This window comes from Typopeltis vanoorti, chromosome 5 (genome assembly GCF_054136105.1).
Source record: "Typopeltis vanoorti isolate ZY-2024b chromosome 5, IOZ_Tvanoo_1.0, whole genome shotgun sequence".
NCBI classification, from domain to species: domain Eukaryota; kingdom Metazoa; phylum Arthropoda; class Arachnida; order Uropygi; family Thelyphonidae; genus Typopeltis; species Typopeltis vanoorti.
Window position 1 is genome coordinate 140,859,253 of NC_143553.1, and position 26,841 is coordinate 140,886,093.

Sequence of the window (26,841 nt, forward strand, 5' to 3'; positions counted from 1 at the left end):
GGTTCTCCATTCAAAACACAGCTGACATATTCAACGATTCTACTTATTTTCATTGTCTTTGTCATTTTATTGTTGATCTTCATACCATATCTATTACAAGAGTTATTCAATTTAGTCAGGGAATCTTGCAGACTTGTAGCAGATTTATTTAGACGTATGACATCATCCACATAAAGCAAAGAGCTGACATTAACATCTCCAATTTTGATAACATGTTTAATACCACTTTCCTTCATAATGTGATCCATGTAGATAATGAATAACAGAGGGGATAATGTACATCCTTGTCTCACACCAGATTTAACACTAAACCCTTTTCCTGTATTTCCTTCAATTCTAACTGCTGACTTGCAACTCAAATAAAGACTACTGTAAGTATTGCTAGATATAATGCTCCATCGACACCCTGTAGCATATTGAATAGCTTCTCTCTCTTGGCACCTTGTCATATGCCTTTTCCAGATCGACAAAACTTAAATACAGATCTTTGTTATATTCCCATGCTTTCTGAACTATTTGTCGTAAAGTGATGATCTGATCCTGACAGCCTCTATTTGGCCTGAATCCAGCTTGTTCTTCACCAAGCTTTTCCACAATTCTTCTCAACCATTTCTCAAGTATACTGGCATAAATCTTGCCTGGAACACTCAGTAATTCTCACATTCAGTTTTATTTTCCCTTTTTATATATGGGTACTATTAAAGCTCTACTCCAATCATCAGGAATTCGTTCCTCTATCCAGGCCTTCTGAACTATGCAGTGCAGCCACTGTAAGACTTTTATAGCACCATACTTCAGCATTTCTGGTCGAATATCATCTACTCCTGCTGCCTTTTCACATTTCAATCCTTTGATGGCTTTTTCTACTTCAAGTATGGATATGTATTCCTGGCTACATGCCTGGTCAGTGTTTTTTACCACTGTGCTGTCACTGCTTGTTTTGTTTAGTAATTTTTCGAAGTAATTACTTCAAGGATATATTTTTCTCCCGGTTTCATGTCACCTTTATCATCTCCAACTCCTTTTACAGCACTCTTTCCTCCATTTCTAAGCTTCTTCAACAACCTCCAGAATATCTTACCACCTTCTTGATATTTATTTTCTATGTTCTTGCCAAAGTCCTCCCATGACTTTTGTTTAGCTGGTTTTACACAGTGTTTAGCTTTGTTACATTTGTCTCTGTATTCTTTAAGAGCACAAGCTGACTTATTTGCCAGTAACTTTTGATATGCTTTCCCTTCACTGCCTCTTTAACTTCCTGTGTCCACCATGGAGTTCTGATTTTTCTATCCTTGCAAACAACCTCACCACATGCCTCTCTGGCTGAATCAATCAGGGTTTTCTTCAAGGTTTGCCACTGAATCTCCAAGGTTTGGTTCTTGTTCTCAAACTCTTTCATTTTTTCTTCAATAATCTTTGTGTATTTTAGTCTACAGTTCACATCTGAGAGCTACTCAACTTTTATTCGCTTTAAAACTTTCTTACATGTCATTTTTTTCAATATGAAATTCAATTTTATCCTGCTCAAGACTAAATAGTGATCACTTCCAATTTCAAATCCTCTGTACACTCTGATGTCCTACACCAGGGAGAAAACAACACTATCAACAATAACATAGTCAATGAGACTTTTCTTATTCTTTGCTTCTTCTCTCCATGTGAATTTGTGCACATTTTTATGTTGGAACATGGTGTTAGTAATAACCAGTCCATGTCCTGAGCAGAAATCTCATCTCATCCATCTCATCGGTAATGTGGATGATAGGCATTGAATATGAGGCGGGAACAAGCAAAAGAGTTAATTGCATTAATGGTACAAATGATTTGATAGAGAACAAAGAGCACAAAATGAATGTCAGGAGACTGCCTGGAAAGATAAAGGAGAATAGTGTGACAGGAAGGGTAGTCAGTGTGTTGCCTAGGTATGATTGTGGTGAAATGAGGCGGAGAGCAAGGATTATGAATGATATTCTGGCTGAAATGTGTGAGGAGATGGGAGTACAGTTTGTTAATGTGTGGAATGAGTTTGAGTGACGAAGTGAGCTGTATGGGAGCGATGGACTGCATTTGAGTGGTTATGGTGTGAGTCGCTTGGAGAGACTGCTGCTGGAAAGTGGAGAAGTGAATAGAGAGAATGCATCAGATAGAGAGGGGAGTGATGTGGAAGAGCAGGAGAGTAAGACAGGAGAGATTGAAGAAGTGGAAATAAATGGGGAAGTGAGTGGTATGAGTATAGAAAATGAGAGAATGGGTGTGCAAGAGGAGCAGGGAAATGGGGAGGATCAGGGTGGACAGGGATACACAGCGTGAGAAAGGTGGATGCTCCAAGAGGAGGTGATAGCATGTGTAGGCAGGAAAGTAATGGGATGATCAGGGATCAAAAGGAAACAGATGGAATTGCAAAAGGTTCTAAAATGAAGAAGCAGAAAGGGAAATGGCCCCAGTCCAGCATGGAGAGATCACATCGAGTGAGTGGTATCAGTAGAACTAGCTGTAGATCCAGAAATGAGCTGTTGTGTTTGTATACAAATGCTAGAAGTATAAGAAACAAGGCAGATGAAATGGTTGTACTAATTGCGTCTGTGCACCCAGAGATTGTCAGAATAAGTGAGACATGGTTAGATGAGGATGACATCCTGACAGGAATAGAGAAGGAAAGGTATGATGTGTTTCGTGAGGATAGAAGGTGTAAAGAGGGAGGGGGAGTGCTATTGATGATAGAGAAAGAGTTATGTCCATACAAGGTAGATATGCAAGAGGGAAATGGGGCCAGTGGTTTTGAGGCAGTATGGTGTGAGATAGAGGTGAATAGAATCAAATACTTGGTGGGATGTTGTTATAGACCTGGTAATGTGGATGGTGGTGATAATGAAATGTATAGTCAAATAAACCAAGCAAATAAGAAAAGGGTGATCATTATGGGTGATTTTAATTATGGCAATATAGACTGGAATGAAGAGATAGCAACTGGAAGTAAAGAAAATGAGTTTCTTGAGTTTTTGAGGGACAACTACCTCAGACAGTATGTAACAGAGGGCACAAGAGGATTAAGGGTCTTGGATTTGGTCATCTCATCGGAGGATGTAATTATCAATGAGGTATCAAATCATCCACCAATTGGTGAAAGTGACCATGAGGTGATTACTTGGGTGGTTGCCAGCAGTGCAAGGACCCCTGTGAAAAAAGGGTATATGTGGAACTACAAGGGGGGGGGGGTATGAAGAGCTCAGGAGACAGCTTGCAGGTGTAGCATGGAATGAGGAGTTAGCTGGAAAAGAGATCAATGCAGCTTGGGGGATTTTCAAAAACTACTTAGTAGATGCAATGTCTAAATGTATACCATGGGTGAGAAGGTTAAATAAGGTAGGTGTGAGATGGATGAATAAAGAGATTAAGCATGCAATACAGAGAAAAAGGGCATTGTGGAGGCAGCATAAGAGAAGTGGAAGTAACCAATTTCATGAGGTCTACAAAGACCAGGCAAGGAGGGTGACTTGGTTGGTGAGAGTAGCTAAAGAGAAGTATGAACAGCAGTTAGCTAATGAAGCTAAAAAGAATCCTAGGGAGTTCTTTCGATATGTAGCCAGCAAAAGAAAGAATGATTATGGAAGGATGACATTGATTGGAGGAAATGGTATAAAGACAGCTGTTGCAGAATGTGTGGTGGAGATACTTAATGAGCAGTTCATAAAGATCTTTCAATCTTGTGAATGTGACTTCATGGAGAGATTAAGAGCAGTTGATGATGGGGAGGAGAGACTGACTGTAAGTGAGCAAGAGGTGTTTGGGGAGTTGAGTAAACTAGATGTAAATAAGGCTGTGGGACTTGATAATATATCACCGCGTATTCTGAAGGAATGTGCCAGAGAGTTGACACTTGCCTTGACATATTTTTTTAATACAAGTCTTGCACTTGGTCAAGTCCCTAAAGAGTGGAAGGAGGGCAAGATTGTGCCACTTCATAAAGGAGGTGATAGAAATCAAGCATCAAACTATAGGCCTATCTGTGTGTCAGGTGTTGTGGTTAAGTTGTTGGAGAAGTTTGTGAGAACTAGGATCCAGAGTTGGGTTGACAACAATGGTATAATCTTTGATGGACAGCATGGATTTGCTAAAGGGAGGTCGTGTTTTAGTAATCTACTTACTTATTACAATAAAGTGACTGCTTCCTTGGATAGAGGAGAAGGATACACAGTAATATACTTGGATTTCGCAAAAGCTTTTGATAGAGTACCTCATGATAAGTTGACAGTGAAACTAGAGCAGATGGGGTTGGATATTAGATTAGTGCATTGAATTGGAGACTGGCTATATGATAGGTATCAACAAGTTGTGTATGGAGGTGCAATATCCAGGAAAAGGAAAGTCACTAGTGGAGTGCCTCAGGGATCTGTTTTAGGGCCATTACTATTTAACTTGTATATTAATGATATTGGCGAAGATTTGGATGGAGATATTCAGTTGTTTGCAGATGATGCAAAGTTGGGATGAACCATAAAGAGTAGTGAAGATGTTGTGGCCTTGCAAAAAAGACTTGAATAAATTGAGTGATTGGGCAAGCAAATGGGGATGTGAGTTCAATGTTGCAAAATGTAAGGTTTTAAAATTTGGAAAACAAGGATGGGATGCAGAATTTATGCTTGGTGAGAATATATTGTTGGAAGTAGAGGAAATAAGAGATCTGGGAGTGATAGTGGATAAGGATCTAAAATTTAGGGGACACATCACCAAAATTGTGAAGACAACACAAAGACTTCTGGGAATGATGAGGAGGACATTGACGTGTAGAAGTAGGGAGATTCTTGTTCCATTGTATAAGGCTTTGATTAGGCCACACATGGACTATTGTGCCCAGATTTGGTCACCTGGTTTTCAGAAGGATGAAGAGATGTTGGAAAGGCGACTGACTAAGGTAGTTTCTGACCTCTGGAATGTCGAGTATGAGGAAAGATTGAAAAGATGCAATTTGCAGAGTCTAGTGGAGAGAAGGAAGAGGGGAGATATGATAGAGACCTACAAGTTGGTAAGGGGTTGTTATAGGATCAATGGTGGAGAAGTTCTACAGAGAATAGTGGGAGATCAGGGGAGAACCAGAGGTCATCCCTGGAAACTGTATAAAGAGGGTGTGAGTAGGGGAGTGAGAGGCAGGTTTTTTTCGTGCAGAGTTGTGAGTGATTGGAATGCCTTGCCTGAGAGTGTGGTGTCTGCAAGGAGTTTGAATGTGTTTAAGATGCGGTATGATGAGATGTGTGTGAGATAAAAGGACCTCATAGATGAGTCTTTGACTCCATGAGGTCTTGTTTAATAATAATAATAATAATAATAAATCCAACAGATATTTGCCATAATTATTAGCTTTGCTCTTTTCTCCAAATTTTCCGAAAATATTTTTGTATGTCTGACAATCACTTCCTACTATCACTGACAATCACTTCCTATTTAGATCCCCAACAAGGACCAACTTTTCCTTTTTCATTGTGTCAGTAGCTTTCTCTAGAGCCTCAAAAAATTCCTCCACTTCTACCTTACTAGAGCCTTCTGTGGGACCATAGGCACAAATAAGTCTCATTGTCCAGTTTCCCATTCTGATATTTGCCTATATCACTCTACTTGAGACTGCCTGTCAATTAAAAAATGATGGTACAACATGACAAATTATTTAATTATTATATAATTATTATTTTATTTATCAAATTATTATTTATTTAATTATTTTTTATCAAATTATTATTTAATTTAAGGAATGTTAAATTTTATTTTTTGCAAGTTCATGTGGTTATGTTACGGTGAGTTATTATCACACATAGTGTTTCATATTTTCTCAATCTTTTGTATAATCAATTTTAGTAATGATGTAACTTTTTTCATGTATGCTATCATATCTTGTACATCCCTCCCCTACATGTCAAGAATTTAACAATGATAAATTCTCCTAATAACTATTTAGGAGTATAACATTCTTGAATGATAATAATGTCAGGTCCTTTCCTAATATCTTCATTTTTAATATGATACCGTCAGGTGATGACATATGTTCACTCCCGCAATCTTTCTCAGAACACTCATATCTGTGGCTTTCAGTCTTTGATCAAGTGTTTTATTTCTAACTGAGCTTTCAGATCCATAAGTTAAAACTGGTTTGAACACTGTTTTGTATATAACTAGTTTAGTGTTTTGACTAATTGCTCTTTTATTCCATATAAATTTATTCAGTTTCTTACCACACCCACCTGCTTTACTAACTGCACTGTCTATTTCTATATTTATTTAATTTGCCATCTTCACTTAAAACTGTCTGAACAGCTGAAATATTTTACTTGTTCTATAGATTCTCTGTTTTTGCAAATTTCTCTTGGTTTTTGTCTTTTTTATTGCTGATTATCATGCCAAATTGTTACAACAGTTATTCAACTAGTCAGTGAATCCAGATTTGCACTAGATTTATTTTAGAGCATAACGTCGTCTGCAAACATAAAGAGCTAAGTTAGAAATGATGTAACCAATTCTGATTTCAGGCTTGATGCCACTTTGCTTCATAATATCATCCATATAAATGATAAGTGTGTGCATCCTTGTCTTATATCTGCTTTATCTGCTTTTATTTTAAACCATCTGTCTGTATAGTTGCTTCAATCCTAACTGCTGACATATCTTAAAGAATTTAGTCCATACGATGGTAACATTCTGAAACGCTTTTCTCTTGGTACGTTGTCATATGAGTTTTCCAGATCTACAAGAAAAGTGAAACAGAGATTCTATTTGTGTTCCCATTATTTCTCTACTATCTAACCTAAAGTAAAAATGTGATCCTTAAAACCTCTTCTAAAGTATGCATGCAGAAATCATACTGGAATATTCAGTCAAGAAATTCCTCTGTAATCCTTATCTTCAGTTTTATTTTTCATTTTACTGATGGTATTATGAGAGCTTCTCTGCAATCATCTGAAATTCAATCTTCTGACTAAACTTCTGCATAATGATATTATAGCTTTTAACCCTCCATATCTGAACATTTCTGGTTAAGCATCATCTACTCCTCCAGCTGCCTTTCTGCTTTTCAGGCTTCTAATGAGTTTTTCTAAGTATTGATAAGCTCCTGACTGCATTTCTCATGTATCTTTTACACCGCTGTCATTCTCATTTAACTATTTTTCAAAAGTAACTACTCCAGATATCCAGAATATCTTAATTTGCAGTTTCTATATCATCTTTATCACCTTTGATTCCTTTTACAGTAGTCTTTCCTCAATTTCAAAGCTTTTTCTACAGCCTCCTAAACATTTTGTTTTTTGTTTAGCTACTTCATGCATTGCTTTGCTTTTTTACATTTTTTCCTATATTCTCTCAGAGCACATGATTACTTACTTGTTACAATAAGAACTTTTGATTTGCTTTCTTCTTTTCTGGGACTGCTTCTTTAACTTCTAGACTCAGTCGATCATGAAGTTTGAATTTTCATATCCTTGCAAACAACCTTATTACATGCCTTCCTGGCTGAAATGTTTTTTTTTTCAGTTTGCCATTGAGATCCTAAGGTTTGGTGTCTGTCTTCAAATTCATTCGTTCTCCATAAAATTTCTATATTTGTGTCTATACAGTTCACTTCAAAAGCTGTTCAACTTCAATGTTTTTGAAAACTTTCTTACATATTTTTCTTTTCGATATGATATTTGTTTTTATCCTATTCAGTGATCACTATTCAAAACTAAATAGTGATCACTTCATATTTCAAATGCTCTGTATACTCCTGTATCTATTCTGAACAAGCATAAAGATCATCATCATAACGCTACTGATGGGTTTAGACCATACTGGTCTCATTATCCATCCAATATCCTTTTTTGAGGTCTACCCTGCCTTCTTTTTTCAATTGGCTTATATTTCAGTATTTGTTTAGGATATCAGGTGCTGGCCATTCAGTTTACATGTTCTATCCATTTTTGTTCATAATTGTTTAGTTTTTCTTCTATTGATTTTGTTTTTAGTTCTTTTAAAATATCTTCATTCCTTTTTTGTAAAAGGAATGAAGATATTTTAAAAGTATTTTATCTTTGGTCTAATAATGTATATTTTGCAATTCTTCTAATAAATCTAATTCCACTTGTTTTTATTCTTTGCTTATCTTGTTTGTTTATTGCCCAAATTTCACTGCCATATAATAATGTGGGCACTGCTAAAGTATTATATACGTAGGCTGTTCAATAAGTAATAAGACTATATTTATACAGAAAACAGATTACGTTTAATCGTCATCATTTACATGGTCTTTTTGAAGTAACTACCGTGAGACGCGATGCATTTGTCCCAACGTTGCGTCCACTTCTTAAACACATGTAAAAGTCCGTTTCTTGAGAGTTCTTTCAAAACCGCCTCTGCAGCTTTTACACATGCTTTGTTGCTTTCAAATCGGCGGCCTCTTAGTGGTTTCTTGAGCTGAGGAAACAGCCAGAAAGCGCACGGTACGAAATCAGGACTGTATGGATAGTGTGGTAAGATATCTGTGTTATTCTTCTGCAAAACGTCCACTACACAACCAGCAATATGTGGCCTTGCATTATCGTGGTGCAATAAGAAGCCATTCTTCAGCAATGGATGCTTCCTTTTGACGTGCTTGATGATAATCGCTGCTGTGTTGATCATTGTCTCTGTGATGGACATTGAAGGTGTTCCCTCACATTCAAGATCTTCCACATTTTGCCTTCCTTCCTTAAAAGTTTTATGCCAGCGAAAAACACTTGCCCTCGACATTGCTTCATCGTGGAAAGCTTCGCGTATCATGTTAAAAGTGTCCGATGCCGATTTTTGCAAACGCACACAAAATTTAATCGCATAATGCTGTTCCAAGGACACTTCCATTTCAATGACTGGTCTCGCCTCGTAGGCACACCGAAACAAACTTGCGTTTAGTCACGTGACGCTCTGGCACATCAGCCTGTATACGCCATCTATCAACCTCTTTTGTTAATACAGACAGCAACATTTCTTTATTCCACAGAAATTAATATTGTGATGAGTGGTTTCGCCACAGTAAAATTAGTCTTATTACTTATTGAACAGCCCACGTGTTTTCAAGCATGTTTCTTTTTGTACTATATTTGGATTGAGTGTTCTATTTATCAGGCCTATAATCTGTAAAAATTTTGAAGTTTTTAATTTTATGTCTTTTTCTTCTTCATATGATATTTCACATCCAAGATAACTGAAAGTATTTATCTGGTCTATTATTTTATTATTAATAACTATTTTACTTCTAACTGGAGTTTGTCCATAAAATGCCATTGTTTTAGTTTTATCTATGGAAATTTTCATTCTAAACTGTTCTACTACAATGTTTAAATTATATGTTGCTCTTTGTAAATTGTCTTCCTTATCTGATCATCTGCAAATAATTATTATTATTATTATTACCCAAGACTCCATGGAGTCAAAGACTCATCTAGGAGGTCCTTTTATCAAACACACAGCTCATCATACCGTGCTTTAAACACACTCAAATTCTCTGCAGACACCACACTCTCAGGCAAAGCATTCCAATCATTCACTACTCTGCATGAGAAAAACCTGCTTCTCACACCCTCCTTATACAGCTTCCAGGAATGACCTCTGGTTCTCCCCTGATCTCCCACTATTTTCTGTAGGACCTCTGCAGCATTGATCCTATAACGATCCCTTAATAACTTGTAGGTCTCTATCATATCTCCCCTCCTCCTCCTGTCCACCAGACTCTGCAAGTTGCATCTTCTCAATCTTTCTTCATCCTTCTGAAAACCAGGTGACCAAATCTGGGCACAATAATCCATGTGTGGTCTAATCAAAGCCTTATACAATGGAACAAGAATCTCCCTACTTCTACAAGTCAGTGTCTTCCGTATCATTCCCAGAAGCCTTTGTGTTGTCTCCACAATTTTGGCTATGTGTCCCCTAAATTTCAGATCCTTATCCACTATCACCCCCAGATCTCTTATTTCCTCTACCTCCAACAATATATCCTCACCAAGCATAAATTCTGCATCCCATTATTGTTTTCCAAATTTTAAAACAGCAAATTTATTTTGTTATTCTGGGAAATTTCTATACCTGGATTGTTTAAGGTGTTCCACTGTATTAATATTTCATTAATGTAAATATTGAAAAGTGTTGGAGACAGAGGGCATCCCTGTCTTACTCCTTGGTTTACAGATTGTTTTTCAGACATTTTTTCATTTATTTTTATTTAAATTATCTTTGTATATATTCAATATTGAATGTAGTAAAATATTAAGTATATTTATTCTTTGTAATATATCAAAAGTATATCTCTTTTTACTTTGTCAAATGTATAAATATATCACTATGAATAATAACATTTAATAAGAATTTTCTAGTTTATTGTGCCTTCTCTCTCTCTCTATGTGAATTTGTGCAAATGGTAAGTTGAAACACGATGCCAGTGATGAATGATACGTGTCCTAAGAGAAATCAGCAGGTATTTATCATTATTATTAGCAATTATTCTTTTCTTCAAATTTTCCCAAATACATTTCTGTATGTCTGGGATTCATTTCATACTCTGCTGTTTAAATCACCAACAAGGATCAATTTTTTTCCTTTATGTCAGCTGCCTTCTCTGATGACTAAAAAAAATTCCTCCACTTCTTTCTTAGCAGAAACTTCTGTGGAACAACAGGCACAAAAAAAATGTCCAAATGTCCATTGTCCAATTCTCCATTTTAAAATCTGCCCATATAACTATTTGAAATTGCCTGCCAGTCAAGAAGTTTACTGGTGTTGAATGCTGTCATTGCTCCTCCTTTTCCTTGATTACTATTGCCCAAATATAAACATCCTATATTTATTGTTCAGCAGGATCTCACCTGTTTTAGACTTCATCTTGATAATACCAATTATGTCCATTTGGCATTTCTCTGGTTCTGCCCGTCTGAGATTTTTTCTGTTGATATTTTTTATATTCATACTGCCTATCTTGAATTTTTCTGACACTGAGTTTTTGTTTCAATACCCAACTTTTAACCATTCGCCTGCTTCTCTGACAAAAACAAGTTGAACAAGGCAACATCTCTGAGAACATGAAATTTCACCATGTTGTACCATGAATTTGCTTAGGTTTCATGCCAATACAATTCAGTAAACTTAGTTCTAGACCACTTTTTCGGAATGAGACTCATTCCGAAAAAGTTCCGATGATGGTCAGTCGACCGAAACAGTCTGCACCTCGTTAACCCCCTCCCCTGCCCCAGTTTCCACATAAGTAAACCCTTCCCCTTCTCTCCTCCCCCCCCCACAAAATGCACCCCCTAAACACAATAATATATATATATATATTTATATATATATTATTAATACATAACCCGGGTTTCCAAATTTATTTTCCCACATCAAAAACACACCCCCACGCTCCCTTCCTCCTTCCTACCCTCCCTCTTTATAAACAACCTTAAGCAGGATCATGAAATTAGAAGACATGCTGGAATCAAAACAAGGTATGTACAAAATTTTTCTGCCTCTTTTATTCTGCTATAATTGTCTTCTATACTCACCCATAATGCCCTAAAATATATATACCCCTTTTTTGAGTAATAAGGGTCAATGTATTTAAAATAAGGAACACTCCTAAACAAAAACAGGCTATAATAGACGTTATTATAATAATAGCGTTTAAGAGGAGTAGCATGGGAATTTTCCCAGAAACTATACCTAATCTTCTCCTAGTAATAATATTTATTGAAATCATAAAAAATGTTAACATTTATGTTATATTATGAACATTTTTAATTCCTCTGTCTTAGAGTGCAAGCGTTACCAATTTTGTAAATATGTTTTATGTATATAATCTACTGGCAACCATACACTTGAGAGATATGTCGCCACTTCACTGATTGTCAGCACGCTTAGACCATATTAAAAATTTTGCCCCAAAATGAGTAATCCAACTAAAATACAACGAACCTATAAATTCAACGATTGGGAAGAAGACTGTTGTTTTATCCAAAGTAAAGAGAAATGTTTTTGCTTATTGTGCGTTGGTTAAATTTAGTTGTATAATAAATGTTACAGATGTATTTATCCTACTTTCATAGTTAATTAATTTGTTAATTGTTATCATTTGATATGATAAGCAAGTATAAATTTTCATAGAAAAAATATTGGTGCCTGCCACTCTCTTCCCAATCTGGAATGTGCCCCAAGCACAATCAAGTTGAGAACTCCTGTCTTAAAGGGTTTATCTAGCTTTGACTCTTAAACAACACTGACTGGAAGTTAAAAATCTGACAAAATTGGTGAGCTGATAATTAGCACACTAACTTAGCAGAAACCATTGATAGAAAGCTGTTAAAAATGTAAACTTATGTAATATTTGCATAACATCCTGTACATTGTGTGAGGGTACATATCAGGAAATGATAATGATGATAATAGCCAACATGTAATCTTTTTAACATGTAAACTCTCCTTTTTGCCAACAACCAAATAATAATTACAAATTCTGAAGATAATTTACAGAAAGCTATTTTAGATCTAAATGAGATAGCCAAAGATTATGGTATGATAATATCAACAGAAAAATCAAAAACTATGGCCTTTAAAGGACAAGATCCAGCAAGAACTAAAATAGTAATAGATAACAAGATCTTAGAACAGGTGAATTCATTTAACTACCTAGGATGTATGATTACATATGAAAATTAAAAAGATATAAATGTAAAAATTGTAAAATATTTAAAAATAACAGGTGTAATCAACTCTATATTTAAACCAAATCTAGTTCATAAATAAACCAGACTAAAAGTATACAATACATTAGTCCTACCAGTCTTAATGTATGGAAGCGAAATCTGGACAATAAAACAAAAAGACAAACAAAGATTGATAACAGCAGAAATGAAGTTTATGGAAAAACTGCAAAGCATACCTTATTTGATCACAAAAGAAACGAAGAAATTATGAAAGAATTAAACCAAGAACCAGTAATAGAAAAAATTAAAAAATATAAACATAAATGGATGGAACATGTTCAAAAAAATGAAAACAAAGATTACCAAAACAAGCCTTAAAGTACAAGCCATTAGGAAAAAGAAAACCAGGATGTCCTCTTAAAAGATTCAATGATGACTTCTAAGGCCAGAACAGGCCATTCTATGACTAAATCCTTGATACACATGATGATAATGATTAAATATTTGATTGTTTCTGATAATAATTACTGTGTGGGCATAGGGGTCTTCAGCAACTCCCCCCCCTTCTCCTACACTCCCTCACATTCCATTATAATTGCTATAATGAAAGTATGGAATACTTTTGGCAATGATTTTGTACTATTTGTAAACCAAAAGTTACCAAACTTCATTTTTGTTTTAAAATTATATGCGTAAGCAGTACTATCCACATGTCACTGTGGATAGAGACATGCTGACATGCTAATGCCAGCATGTCTCTTTTTGTTCTTTATTCATAGCTATTGCCTTTTGTATTGTTCAGTAGTAATTTCAATACTGACATTTGATTTCATGCAGAATGAGATTAATAAGTGAATAATAAAATACCCAAAATTTCTTAGGGAGTAAACATTTATCATGGGAGATCTTGCTATCAAACCCATTCCTCATCACACCATACCTTAAGCTACTGATTCTACACTAAACACACAGTCAATGCATTCCTCTCATCCACCACTTTTCAAGTAAAAAAGATCTACTCCTCATATACTCCTCTCTTATTATACAATCTTCTTTATATAACTTTCAGCAATAACACAGCCACCAGTTCTGGCCAAGTTTCTTCCTCCTAGCTATATCAAATATTTTATATTTAATTTGGTACAAATCCATCACAAAATTATGTCTTAATCACCCACCCCTTCTCCTATCCAAGTTCCGTAGTTTGCATCTCCTGAATCTGCACACTAATACCCAACGTTCCAGAAACCAGACATTATTTAAATTCACTTTGGCCATGTATGCTCCAACCCACAAGCTGCAGGTTGGAATCCCATCATGGATGTTTGTCAATGTCTTTAGATAGGAGATGAATTTCATCACCTGGTGTGAGACCAACACCCCCACTTAATAGAAGCCTGAAGTGGATTGAAAAAAGATCCTCTAGAGCAGCGCTTCCCAAACTGTGGGCCATGGCCCTCTTGGGGGCTATAGGTTTTGTTGAGGGGGCCATGAAATAATGAAAACAAGTTTAAAATGTTTTAAGACTAAGTAGTTTTTTTATCTTAAAAGAAACGTATTTAATTTTTATTATATTTTATAATTACGAATTATAAATATTACGAATGGTATGGATTTATTTTTATTCTTGAATGGTTTACTGATCCATCCTTTACAGTAGCTCTTCCCAAACTGTGGGCCGTAGGTTTTGTTGAGGGGGGGGGGGTACCGTGAAATAATAAAAACAAATTTAAAATGTTTTAAGACTAAGTAGATTTTTTTAATCTTAAAAGAAACGTATTTGATTTTTTTTTTTTATTATATCTTTTTTGTTATATTTTTATATTTTAATGGAAAAAAATCACACATTGGTGCAGATTCGCAAATTTTGCTTCCTATGTATTTTGGCACTTAATTAATATTAGTAAATATATGCTTATTCATATAAGTTTCATTTCAAAGCAGAAATCTAAGAATTGCAGTTTCAAATTTTTCACCTGATATTGACTTTTTGTGTAGCAGTATTGAAACACACCCATCACATTAAATTGTTAGTAAATTTCTTTTATGTTTTTAATTCTTTTTTTATTACTAATCATTTTACGTTTCATGTGCTTGTACTGCAAATGTACAATAACAATATATCTATCTATATAAAACTATGAAATAATGTGCCATGTCAAATGTGTATGTAAGATGCTAAAAATGTAATATTTGCATTTGATGTTTGCAATATTTGCTGCGTATGTTTTGTATTGAATATAAATACAATAAATATTATAATAATATATGTCTATATTACGATTTTTTTTCGAGTGGGGGATGAAATATTTTAGTTTTTCCAAACGGGGCCCTGACATCCAGAAGTTTGGGAAGCACTGCTCTAGAGCAGGGTTTCTGGATTCTATAAAAGAAAATATATAAAAAGAAACAAAAATTAATAAAAAAATACAAAATTAAAAAATAGCACATTAGTACCCAAGGTAATAGTAATGTACTACAAGCTTACAATCTTTCAGGGATGGGAGTCACATAAATAAAAAAAAAAAAATACATACCATTTATCTAATACATCTCTTACCTTGTTGTAATATATAAATTGCTAAAACATACCAAACCTCTTAAAAAAAAAATTAAAAAAAAAAAAATCTCAAAGCTGACCTTTGCTCAGAATTCTTATCATCTCTTCTAATACTCTTAAATGCCACTTAAAATATATATGATGCTGATGCAAATCAATTTTGGAAAGGCTCTTGTTAAATAGGCATGTTACCTTAAATTCTCTTGAACATTCTCTTAAAACATAGCTATTGCAATATGTTTTTCACCTTATATTTATTTTTTTAAAATTAATTCAATTTATTATTTCTTGTATATCACTCTGAACTATGCTTACTGCACTTGCTTGCACCCACTTACAGATTCCTCATTTTTAATTGATTTTCTTATAACCTCACATATTCCTCCCCTCTCAACATACAGATTATAATCATGCTATTATTATTCCTTATATATATCTGGGGCACCTAAAAAAAAAAAAAAAAAAACTAGAACTTGAAAAAATATATATAATCTCTGTACTGCTTTCAAACTTTATAAAGAAGATGGCTTCCCTTATCTGCTCTTCTAGGGATCAACTTCCATTCCTCTCTGTTCCAGGTGGGTACAAGGTCTCTTGTTCTTGCAATATGTTGTATTAATGTCAAACCATGAAATAGATCTGCTAACATCTTGCTAACATCTTGCTAACATAGATCTGTCTTGAAGAATACAAGAAATATAGCCACTGCCATAACTATGGTCAGTTAGGTCTAGCTGACCATACCTTCGACACTTTGCTCAGAATCAAATGCAAAAAAAACTGCTACCCTTCACAGCAGATTTATAAAACCAGCCAAATCTATATAAATATGTTGTATGAGGCTTCCCAAGATTTGAAAAACAGTAATTCTTAAACCTCCCACTCAAAACCCAAGGCCAGTTACCAGCACATAGAAGGCAGCCCTCTTTACAACTTAAGGTCCCTAATCTAACATTTTTCATTTACTGTGTGTGGGTTTTTTTGTGTTATTACAATTTTTATGTTGTATTTAAAATTGGAACTATTAAACCTGTGCTTAATTATTTAAATGTGCTCTTATTTTCATTCCCTTAAACTTAAAAGATGAGCTTATACTAGTATCTAAGTCTAAATACTGATTCCTTTTCAGCCAGGCAATAAATTTCGTTGTTGTTATTCTAAGCACCAGGCGGTTAATTTAAAATTCAAGAGAGGTATGTAAATCTCTAGATTTCCATACCTCACTCTCGAATAAATTTTCTTAATTCTTTCTGAAATCCTTCTCTGTCTCTCTTTGAATAATTATTACAAACTAAGGTTTTTGCAGAATTTCAGTCACTCATTTAGCACTGACTGTATGTTATACAGATACAGCTAACTTGCACTAAAGAGAACTTGAAAGGACCACAGAAACAGTTTGTTATAGTGAATTTATTTTTTAGCACAGCACTTGCCTATGTTTCGTTTGGGACTTGTAGTTTGTTATAATCAATAAGCTTGTCACAGAGTTGACTGTATACGACATTGCAGTGCTATATGTATTAAATTATCTGAATTACTATACTCTAACAAAACATCTACTATGTTTCAGCAAAAATTTTAGAGCAGGGAATGGTTGTACTCTCAAAACTATTTGACTTCTTTCTTTTTCCTTAGACACTATCCACCTTTCCACATGTGCACAATAGCCTGCTTTCAGTGTACACAGCTTTTCTGTAATGATGTCCATTGATTACTGCATAGCTCGCTAGTTTTGACTTGCGATAACAATGGCAATAAATATATTTCTTATGTCCTCTGAGGAGGATATCAACAAATCTTCCTGTCTGCACACAGTAAGATGTCTGTCTGTCCATTATATGCCTAACATTCATTCCTTAATAGTAGAAATGAATGTTAGGCTATTCAGATCTCCAACAAGAATCAGCTTTTCTTTAATTATGTCAGCTGCCTTTTCCAAAGATAAATTTCTCTATTTCTTGCTCAGTAAAGCTTTCTGTGGGATCACAGGCAAGTCACAACATTTAATTTTCCATTCTGAAATTTGCCTAGATTACCACTTGAAAACTGCTTTCCATCATAGTGTTGACTACTATAACTATTCCTTAATTAATTAATATTAATTAAAATTTTAATAACGGAATTAACTCACATAAAATATTATTTATTAGTAGAATTTTTGCCTGAGTATCACAGGCATTTTCAGTACATGTATAAAGCTAATTAAACAATAACTAACAATTCCAAAAGGAACTACCCTAAGTGGCTAATATAAGATAACTAAAAAAAGGTCAATAAATTTTGTAACTTATTTTAAAAAAAAAATACACACACATATATATATATATTGGCTGGAGAGAATGTATATGTTAATCATTCAGCCAAACAGGCTAGCAAACTACTACCAGCCTGGTTGCCAGAATATGATCTTAAAGTTATTATTTAGCAGTATTAATTTTTTTTTTTTTTTTTTTTTTAGACTTCTTAGTTTCTATAACACCAACTATTTCAACAAGTCATTATTTAATGCTGACAAGTTCCACTTCTTTTCTAGTGATATTTTCACGTTAACAGTCTCATCTTCAATTCTGCTACCAGTGAGTCTTTCAAGTGGCTAATGTTTCGCTATTTTCCCTGATTCCCTGGCAAAAACTGAGGGGTTTGTTATATTGGGCAATGCTCCAGTTGACATGATATTTCATTATTGCAAAATGATGTTTGTTGCCATTTGGTCAATGAAGTCCCAAATTGTCAGCCCATCCTTGTTCATTCAATATCCAAGCAGATACTTAATACAAGAAGGCAGGGCCGGCCTTCTCTATAAAGAGCCTGGGTGCAAGAAACCTTTTGGGGCCCTAAAATATTTTTCAAAGGTAAAAATTAAAGGATTCGAAATAAATGTATTGTAAAACCTCTTACCTGCAAATGATTTTGGCACAGGAAAACAAAAAAAAACACATTTGAAATATAACAGGTTAGCATAACATTTACTGAACACAAAACAGAAGTATTAAATAATTAAAATAAATAAATGTTTAACACAAACAAAAGTAACCTGGCTCACCAACTAGCGCACAAAAACTATTTACAATTAATTATTGTTTAAAGTAATAAAAAAAAATAAATAGGTTTACTTTTTAGGGGTCTAGTTTTACTAACAGGTATATTGCTTAATATGTATTTATTTAAATATGCGATTTTTTTTTTTTTTGCTATGTCATTAATCATTTTCGAAAAATTACAATTTTTGACAATTTCCTTTTCGATGCTTAATACAGCAAGTGCATTTAAGCGTTCTTCGCACATACTTGACCGAAGATAATTCTTTATCAATTTTAATTTGCTAAAAGAACGCTCTGCACTTGCTATAGTAACTGGTAACGTAAAGAAAATTTTCAATACAGTTAGCACATTTGGAAATAGTTCATTATAACTATTATTTAATATATATTGCAATATGTCTTGTGCATTATTTATATTTTTTTGGTCCAAAATCAATTCTCATAACAAATCAATTTCCTGGATTAAGTCTTCATTTACATCTTTACTATAATATTTTACAAAATCCCTTGAGCGGTTTCTAGTTCATTTTTTTCTAATGTTTTTATATCAGTGATTAATTTAAAATAAGAAATAACATTGGGTATATTTTTAAATCTCTCATCTATTTGTACAATAACAGTATCAATCACAACGTTGAAAAAGTGACATCTAAATTCCTCTACTGGGTTTAGTAAAACTTCATCTTCTGCTAGTTCAGAAAATAATCTTTTTCTTTTTCGAATTCTTTTTTCATGGAAGTCTTCGGAAATATTCAAGTTTCAGGCTATCATTTTTGCGTCGTCTAAAAATGTGTTAAATTTTGATCTTAAATTTTGGATTTCATTTTTAATTTTATTCACTAAATTAAAAGCAGAGTCAAGAACAATTGTTTTTGCTTGAAATAGTTTGTTGATATTATTAATTACTGACAATATTGCAAACCACACCGATAAGCTTAAAATAAATGGCATTTCTTGTAATGAATCTAGTAGACTTTTAGCTTCGAATACTGTTATCGTTAATTGCACCAATAAATTCTTTTAAGGCATTATATGTTTGTTCAAACTGTGTATACACTGCCTTGACTGCATCTATTTTGGCTTCCCATCGAGTATCACATAATGGTTTAAGCATAATATTTAAATGCTTTTGTATAATTGTATATAGATGCAGAAAATAAGCGGTATAAACATTGCAATATTCCGAAAATTTTTTTACAATATATACTACTGGAGCAGCATCACAAATTATCAAATGAAAAGAATGTGATAAGCACGGTACATAAATCACATGAGGGTTTAAACTAATCATTCTAGATTGTATGCTGTTATATGTTCCCTTCATATTGCTACCGTTATCGTATGCTTGTCCTCTACAATTCATAATATCTAAATCAAGCTCACCTATTCTTTTTAAAAGCGAATTTGCTAGTCCTTCATCAGTCACATCAGTTACTTCAATAAATCCTATAAATGACTCATTTATAATTAATTTTTTGTCTACAAAATTTACATATCTAATAATTATTGAAGTTTGTTCCTTGTGAGAAATATCAGGAGTACAATCCATTTGGACACTGTAATATATGGCTGCTTTTATATTTCTTTTATGTTATTAAGGACTTCATTACCTAATACAGCAATAATTTCCTCTTGAAATCTATGTGCCAAATGATGCACAATTCTTTTTTTCGTATTTTTAATTGTTTACATGATCCATTAGCATAGGATCATATTTACTTAATAATTCTATTAAACTTTAAAAATTTCCATTATTCGGCGTTCCTATTGTTTCATGGGATCCTCGAAATGACAGATTATTACTTGCTAAAAATAGAATTACATCTACAATTCTTTGGAATAGTAATTTTAGACGTTCCGTTTCTTTATTTATATTAATTTGATTTCTTCTGTCAACAGTCGAACATTCTTGCCAAGCAATAAAAGAATTAAAGTGACCAACAGAAAGCTCATGATCTCGAATTACAGATGACAGTTTTCTCCATTTATTAAAACCATATATAAATCGTGTTGATTGATCCTTTCCTCTTCTTTTGGAAAATAATACACAACAAAAGCAAAATACTGAGTCTTGAGCTTTTGAGTAAACTAACCAGCTGCGAAGCTGAGTTTCACCATTTGGCATTTTTTTTAAATAGTACGATGTAGAAAATGATCTACCTTCAACATTCTTAATGAATGCATCTTGATGTTGTCGTCTAGGTTCGGTTTTAACACAAAATAATCTAAATTTATCAGTTATAATATTTGGCCACAAACCTGGATCATTTATATTCACTTGATCACCATCGTTATTTGCTGTATCCAAAACGTTTGTATAATCAGACGCATCTTTTTTGACGAATTCCACAGTTTCTACATTTTTGTTGAAAAGTTGTGTAGCTTGTTTGGAGTTTGCTTCTTCAGTTGAAGTTTGAATCGCAACTGCTGAAGTCGTAGCAATTTCGTTGTTAGATTTATTTTGTAGCCATGAAAACAAATCTACTTGTGACTTTTTGAGATTTTGCTTTTCTTCTTTTTTCTTTTTTGCTGATTTCCTTTTTTGACACCCAGAGGAATACTTTCTTGGCATGGACATTATGGATTAGGCTTTGCCTGTCGAATAAGTAAATAATATTAAATATTTTTATCCCATGAATTAAAAAAAGTTAAATATGTACATACTTTTTACAATATTACAAAATTTTAGAAACACTCAAGGAATTGGTTTATTTTTTTCGTTTGTTTACTTCAGTACATCAGTTTCACCCTTATCTATCACTATTAACTGAGTTAAAAATTAACGTAGTTGAGATCTAATCACGTGCAGACAACACTTCTTAATCCTAAATATTGATAATATATTTCACATCGCTTTAAAAATAACTTATCATATTTACTGGAATATAACTGCTCCTTGCGTATAACTCTCACCCCTGATTTTACTTTGCTAAAAAAAGAAATTGAAAATTTCGCGTAACCTCGCACAGATAAAAATAGTTTAATCATGTTCACCTCATGGCAATAGTGACTCGCTTCAAAAACCATGGGCCCTCCATACTAGCCAATACGTCTGCAGACGCAAGTAATAGCAGGTCATTTTATTGTATCACTGAATAAGGTACAAACATTTGCAGTCTGTGTAATATATTTCTCAACAAATAGCGCAATTAGAGACAGCTGGGATAAAAATGGCACTACCTAATGAATCGCATGTCCCTCCCCTCAAAAACTATGCTATTTAGCCACAAGCAAAACCATATGCTGCACTGGCAAACACTAAAAACTAGATGTGTGGGAGTCTGTCCCTCCCAGCTCCAATGCAGAGCAACAATAAAAATCAACAGAAAGTGTTAAATTTCGTAAATGTGTTAAAGCTAGAAATATATAGTGAATATTGTTATGGCACTTTCAGATATTGAATTTGATTGAAGAAAATTAGCATTTCAATTGAAAAATTGTCTGCTGACTTTTATCTTTGACTCGCGTGATCTTTTGTTAATTCCACACCAATCATATGCACATATCTTTACTGGCCTAGTATCATGGCTGTCTGTTCATTAAGTATCTCAAGTCTTGTAAATTACTGCTAATTTTTGCTTGAAATAATGAGAAAGCAGATAATGCTATTTAGGTAGGATGCACACAAGGAAACTGCTCTCTAGGCAGGAAATAGCAATTGCAATATATGCCAGATTTTACGAAAAAAAAAACTGAAAACTTTAGTTTCCGAAAATCAATATAAAGGAAATTTGCTTTTATATCTAATAAGTTAAACATATTAATTGACAATAAATACTTCCAATCCATATTTTAATGACTTACGATTTAATAAAATCCAAATACACTTTAGAAAACGGATATGTTCTTTACGAAACATGAAAAGATATGTCAAATGATGTTAAAGGAGTCACGCCACGTCTGGTTGCCTGACGAATAATGCAACAACTGAACTGGACAAAACTTGTACATTAGTATATCGCGGAGATATATCGATGGCTTGGAAATAGGATGTTTGTTTCTAATTTTCTTATTACTTATTATTATGAAACAGTTGGTAGAGTTTAATTAATTATTGCATTTTTATTTGGTATAGCTGTACTTAATAAAATTGTATTATATTAAGTTAAAGTATGTCAACGAAGATGTTTGAAATGTATTTTTTTATTTAATTATTTTTTAAGATGAGTCCTGGGTTGCGTGCCGGAAAAAAGTCATTGGTGTGCCACGTTTGGCAGGCATGTTAAGGGTTGTCCACCCCTGCTCTAGACTAACCATATATAAAGAATATAATAAATATTTTTGCAACGGTTTCGATAACAAGCCAAATGATATAAATGTATAACAGATTAGAAAAAAACTAATGATGAATCGAGCATTTTAGCATTTTAGGGTAAAACCGAAATAATGTTTGTCAATTTTTATACACTGCATAAACGCATCAAAGGGGTTAAGCAAAAACCCTAATATAATAGAGAAACACAAAGATATTATTATTACCTGGGGCCCTAAAATTCTGTCGATGAAATCCCATTAGTTATAAGCAAAATCAGAAGAAGAAAAAAAAAACATGTTTCCGCAAACATGTACCGACTGTGCCCACTCGATCGTGGGGCCCGGGGGCATTGCACACATCACACCCCTGAGATGGCCGGCCCTGCAAGAAGGTGCTGATTGGATATTGAATCAAAACTTTGGGTAAGTCAGTTCTCTGCATTCTTTACAGGCTAAATGGAAATCTTCTACCAGTTATCTAGCTTTGACTCTTAAGATGCAAACCTTTAAGATAAACCCTTATGATGCAAATTAAAAAAAAAAAAAATATATATATATATATATATATATATATATAAAATTTACTTACCTTCTTTGGTCTTTTAATTTCTGGCACCATATCTTTGAAATAGTCACTTTCCTCCTCACTCTCTTCATGTTTATCTAATGTTCGCATTGAGCCATTGCTAAATTTCCTGTGACTTGTCTCAACAGATACAGAGGTAGGATGATCATTTTCATTCCAAACCTCCCAACTCTGAAGATCAGTATGATTCGATGCCTGCAAATACAATCTGTTACATTATAACAAAGAATATTTTTGTCTTAAATTCTTAATACAAAGTTTTTTTTAATGTTCATGGAATAATATTTCACATATATATTTATTTATTTTTAAATATAAGTATTTATTTCTTTTTTTATGAGTTCTGCTACTTTTAGTTTGGTTTACTTGTATTCTGAAATGAATAAAGAAAAATTGGTGACCATTAAATTCAAAATTTTTACTGAATCCCTGGGTCAATTGAAACGTAAGTTGTGGTTTGTGAGATTTATAGATATAATAAAAAGGGAGGAAATATGTAACAAGGATACATATAAATTGTATCCTTATCTCTCCACTGAGAGATAAGATGATCAAGTGGAATATACTGTGCATGTTAAATATTAAGCAAGTGCATATTTAGAAGAGTGAAGAAAAGAGCAGAATTCAAGACGCATATATAGAATAAAATTAGATATCTGAAGAAGAAAATGGATTGAAAGAAGCTGTGTATACTGCTTCTTGACAGCAATGTATACTGATTCCAAGATTGGCAGTATGTGAGATGAAAGAATGCTTATCTGGAGTATCAGAGGAGAGTGACACTTTAAGAAGAAAGGAGTGGTTGCAGAAGAAATGACTCTGCTGATAGGAATAAATTATTTTAAAAATAAATAAAAATTGTGTACCATATCATTTGAGGCAACTGTTGATAGGCAGTAAGATTTGCTGATTTATTTCATAATGGAACATACCACATATTATGATATGTGGTATGACTAGTTTCTGATCAACAGCTTTTTTCCAATTTTTCCAAAATTAGTCTGTTATTTGAAAGGTGTCTGATTTCATTAGCTCTTCTTACATTTCAATTGATTAAAATACTTCAAAATGAATTAACCTACCCATATCTTATCTGTAATTCTGCTGCTTAATTCAATGCTAAAGGAACAAAACAAACAAGAAATTTATTTAGTTGCTAATATTTCACTAGTTTTATACCCAACATCCACATAGCACATATAGTTTGTCACAGTAAGCAAGCACTAACAATCAGTTATTAGCATGGATGGAGGGGACCAGAGGTGTTTGAGAGTGTTGGATATGGTAATTGCTTCAGAAGACCTATTTATAATTACAGTAGCAACTCTACCTCCAATTGGAGAAAGTTACCATACAGTCTTGTCCTAGGAGATTGCTATATGTCTGGAATTTTCAGTCATGAAATAGTTTATGTGGAACTACAAAGCTGGCAATTATGAGGCAACTTGGAGCAGTGCAATGCCATAAGAAGCTACATGGAATGAATGTTATTAGTGCATGGGAAGCAGTCAGGGATTGCTTGAACGAGGCAGTATCACACTGCATACCCAGGGCATTGGGTATACAGTGCAATACCATACCTTCCGCAACCGGCGGAAGTCTGTGACGGCAAATAATAGAATGTACGTAAACGTCAATAAAATGAAGGAGCGAGTGCTGTATGGGGATTCGCTATTAAGAGGCGTAATAATTGAGAGTTTAACGAAGTCGTACCAGCCGGGTGCGAACATAAAGGACGTCAGCGAATCTATTCGACTGCAAAAACAGAGGGTGAAAGAGATGATAATAGTGGCAGGAACGAATGATTTGAAAGAGGACAAAATGGAAATGATAGAGGATGTGAGGGAGTTGTTTGAGGTAGCAAAAGAGAAGAGTGAGAGAGTTAGGATGGTGAGTATCTTACCGCGGTATGACAGCGAAGTGTTTAGAAGGAGGGCCATAATTGCCAATGACTTTATGCGTGGGTTATGCATGGAGAGTGGTGTGGAATTTGTGGATGTGTGGAATGAGTTCGATGGGCGAAAGGACTTATATAAGATGGATGGGTTACATTTGAATGGAGTTGGTGTACGGAGACTTGAAAGAGTGTTGATGAATGATGTGGAAGTGGATGTACAGACTCAGGGAAACTAGATTTATTAAGAGGGGGGGGAGTAGATATGCAGACTTTAGGGGGGGAAGTTAAGTGTATGAATGAGTATATTATGCCCGGGCGAGTACGACGGACAACAAATCAGAATGGGATAATTAGTATAAGGAATCAAAGTAGGGATGGGACAAATGGGCTTCTGCGATTCATGTACACTAATGCCAGGAGTATTAGGAACAAGAAGGAAGAGTTTTTGGCCATGGTTGGCACTTCCAGGCCACAGGTTGTCGGTATTAGTGAAACATGGCTGACAGAAGATGATAAAGCTAGTGGGATTGAATGCGATGGGTATAGCGTGTTCAGGAGTGACAGGGTGAATAAAAAGGGGGGAGGAGTGTTATTGATGATAGCTGATGAGCTTCAGCCAAGGAGTATAGAAGTTGAACTGCAGGATGGGGAAAAAAGCACATTTGAGGCTGTTTGGTGTGAGATACAATCTAGCAGAACAAAATATACAATTGGGTGCTGCTATAGACCGGGTGATGGAGTGGATGGTGGGAATAGTATGCATAAGCAAATAGAAGAAATGAATGGAAGGAGGGTAATTATTATGGGTGATTTCAATTATGGTAATATTGACTGGAAAGAGGAGAGGGCACATGGGAGGAAGGAATTGGATTTTATGCAGTTATTAAGGGACAACTATCTACGGCAACATGTATTGGAAAATACCAGGGGGCAGAGAGTGCTGGACCTAGTAATTGCAACTGAGAATGTGGCTGTAACGAACATGACCTTGTTGCCACCAATTGGTGAGAGTGACCATAAGGTCATGACTTGGGAGGTGGCTAAAGGAGTCGAATTTACAATTAAGACAGGGTATATGTGGAATTACCGGGCTGGTAAGTATGACAAGCTTAGGTGTGTGCTTGGCTCAATGCCATGGCATGTAAAATTGCAAGGGCTGGATGTTGATGGTGCATGGGAGGTGGTCAAGAACTGTTTGCAGGAGGCAATGGTTGACTGTATACCAAGAGTCCGAATAATAAATCAGGTAGGGGTTAAATGGATGAATAACACTATTAAGCTTGAGCTGCAAAAAAAGAAACAATTGTGGAGGGAATTTAAGGAGAAGGGTGACCATCAGGTGCATGAACAGTATAAAGCTCAGGCCAGGATGGTAACAAGGGTGGTAAGAAAAGCAAAAGCAGATTACGAAAGGAAATTGGCCATGCAGGCTAAAGAGAATCCCAAACAGTTTTTTCAATATGTTGCAAGTAAAAGGAAAAATGCTCATGGTAGAATGATCTTAAAAAATGCTGAGGGTAGGGAGGTAACTGAATCAGTCGATGTTGTGGAATTACTGAGCGAACACTTTGCAAGAGTATATCATCCAGGTGGTGGCTTTGCGGAAATGGAGGAACCAACAGCTTATACTGGAATTGTGATGAATGAGGTAGAGGTAACTAGTCTATTACAGAACCTCAATGTCAATACATCTGTGGGATTGGATGGTATACCAGCTCGTGTCGTACGTGAAGCGGCCAAAGAATTGTCAGTGCCCTTGACCATTATGTTTAATTTGAGCCTCAGGACTGGGTCAGTCCCAAGGGGGTGGAAAGAGGGGAAAATAGTTC

General features: G+C 34.5%; 1 protein-coding gene across 1 annotated transcript in view; it reads right to left on the minus strand.

Moving 5' to 3' along the window:
* The window catches only part of LOC150106879 (receptor-binding cancer antigen expressed on SiSo cells-like), a 76,621-nt gene that overhangs the window by 18,115 nt on the left and 31,665 nt on the right, over positions 1-26,841 (minus strand). Inside the window, exon 3 of the mRNA XM_090392788.1 lies at positions 23,119-23,310. Coding sequence (XP_090248914.1) covers positions 23,119-23,310 — 192 coding nt within the window. The remainder of the gene's footprint in view (positions 1-23,118; positions 23,311-26,841) is intronic.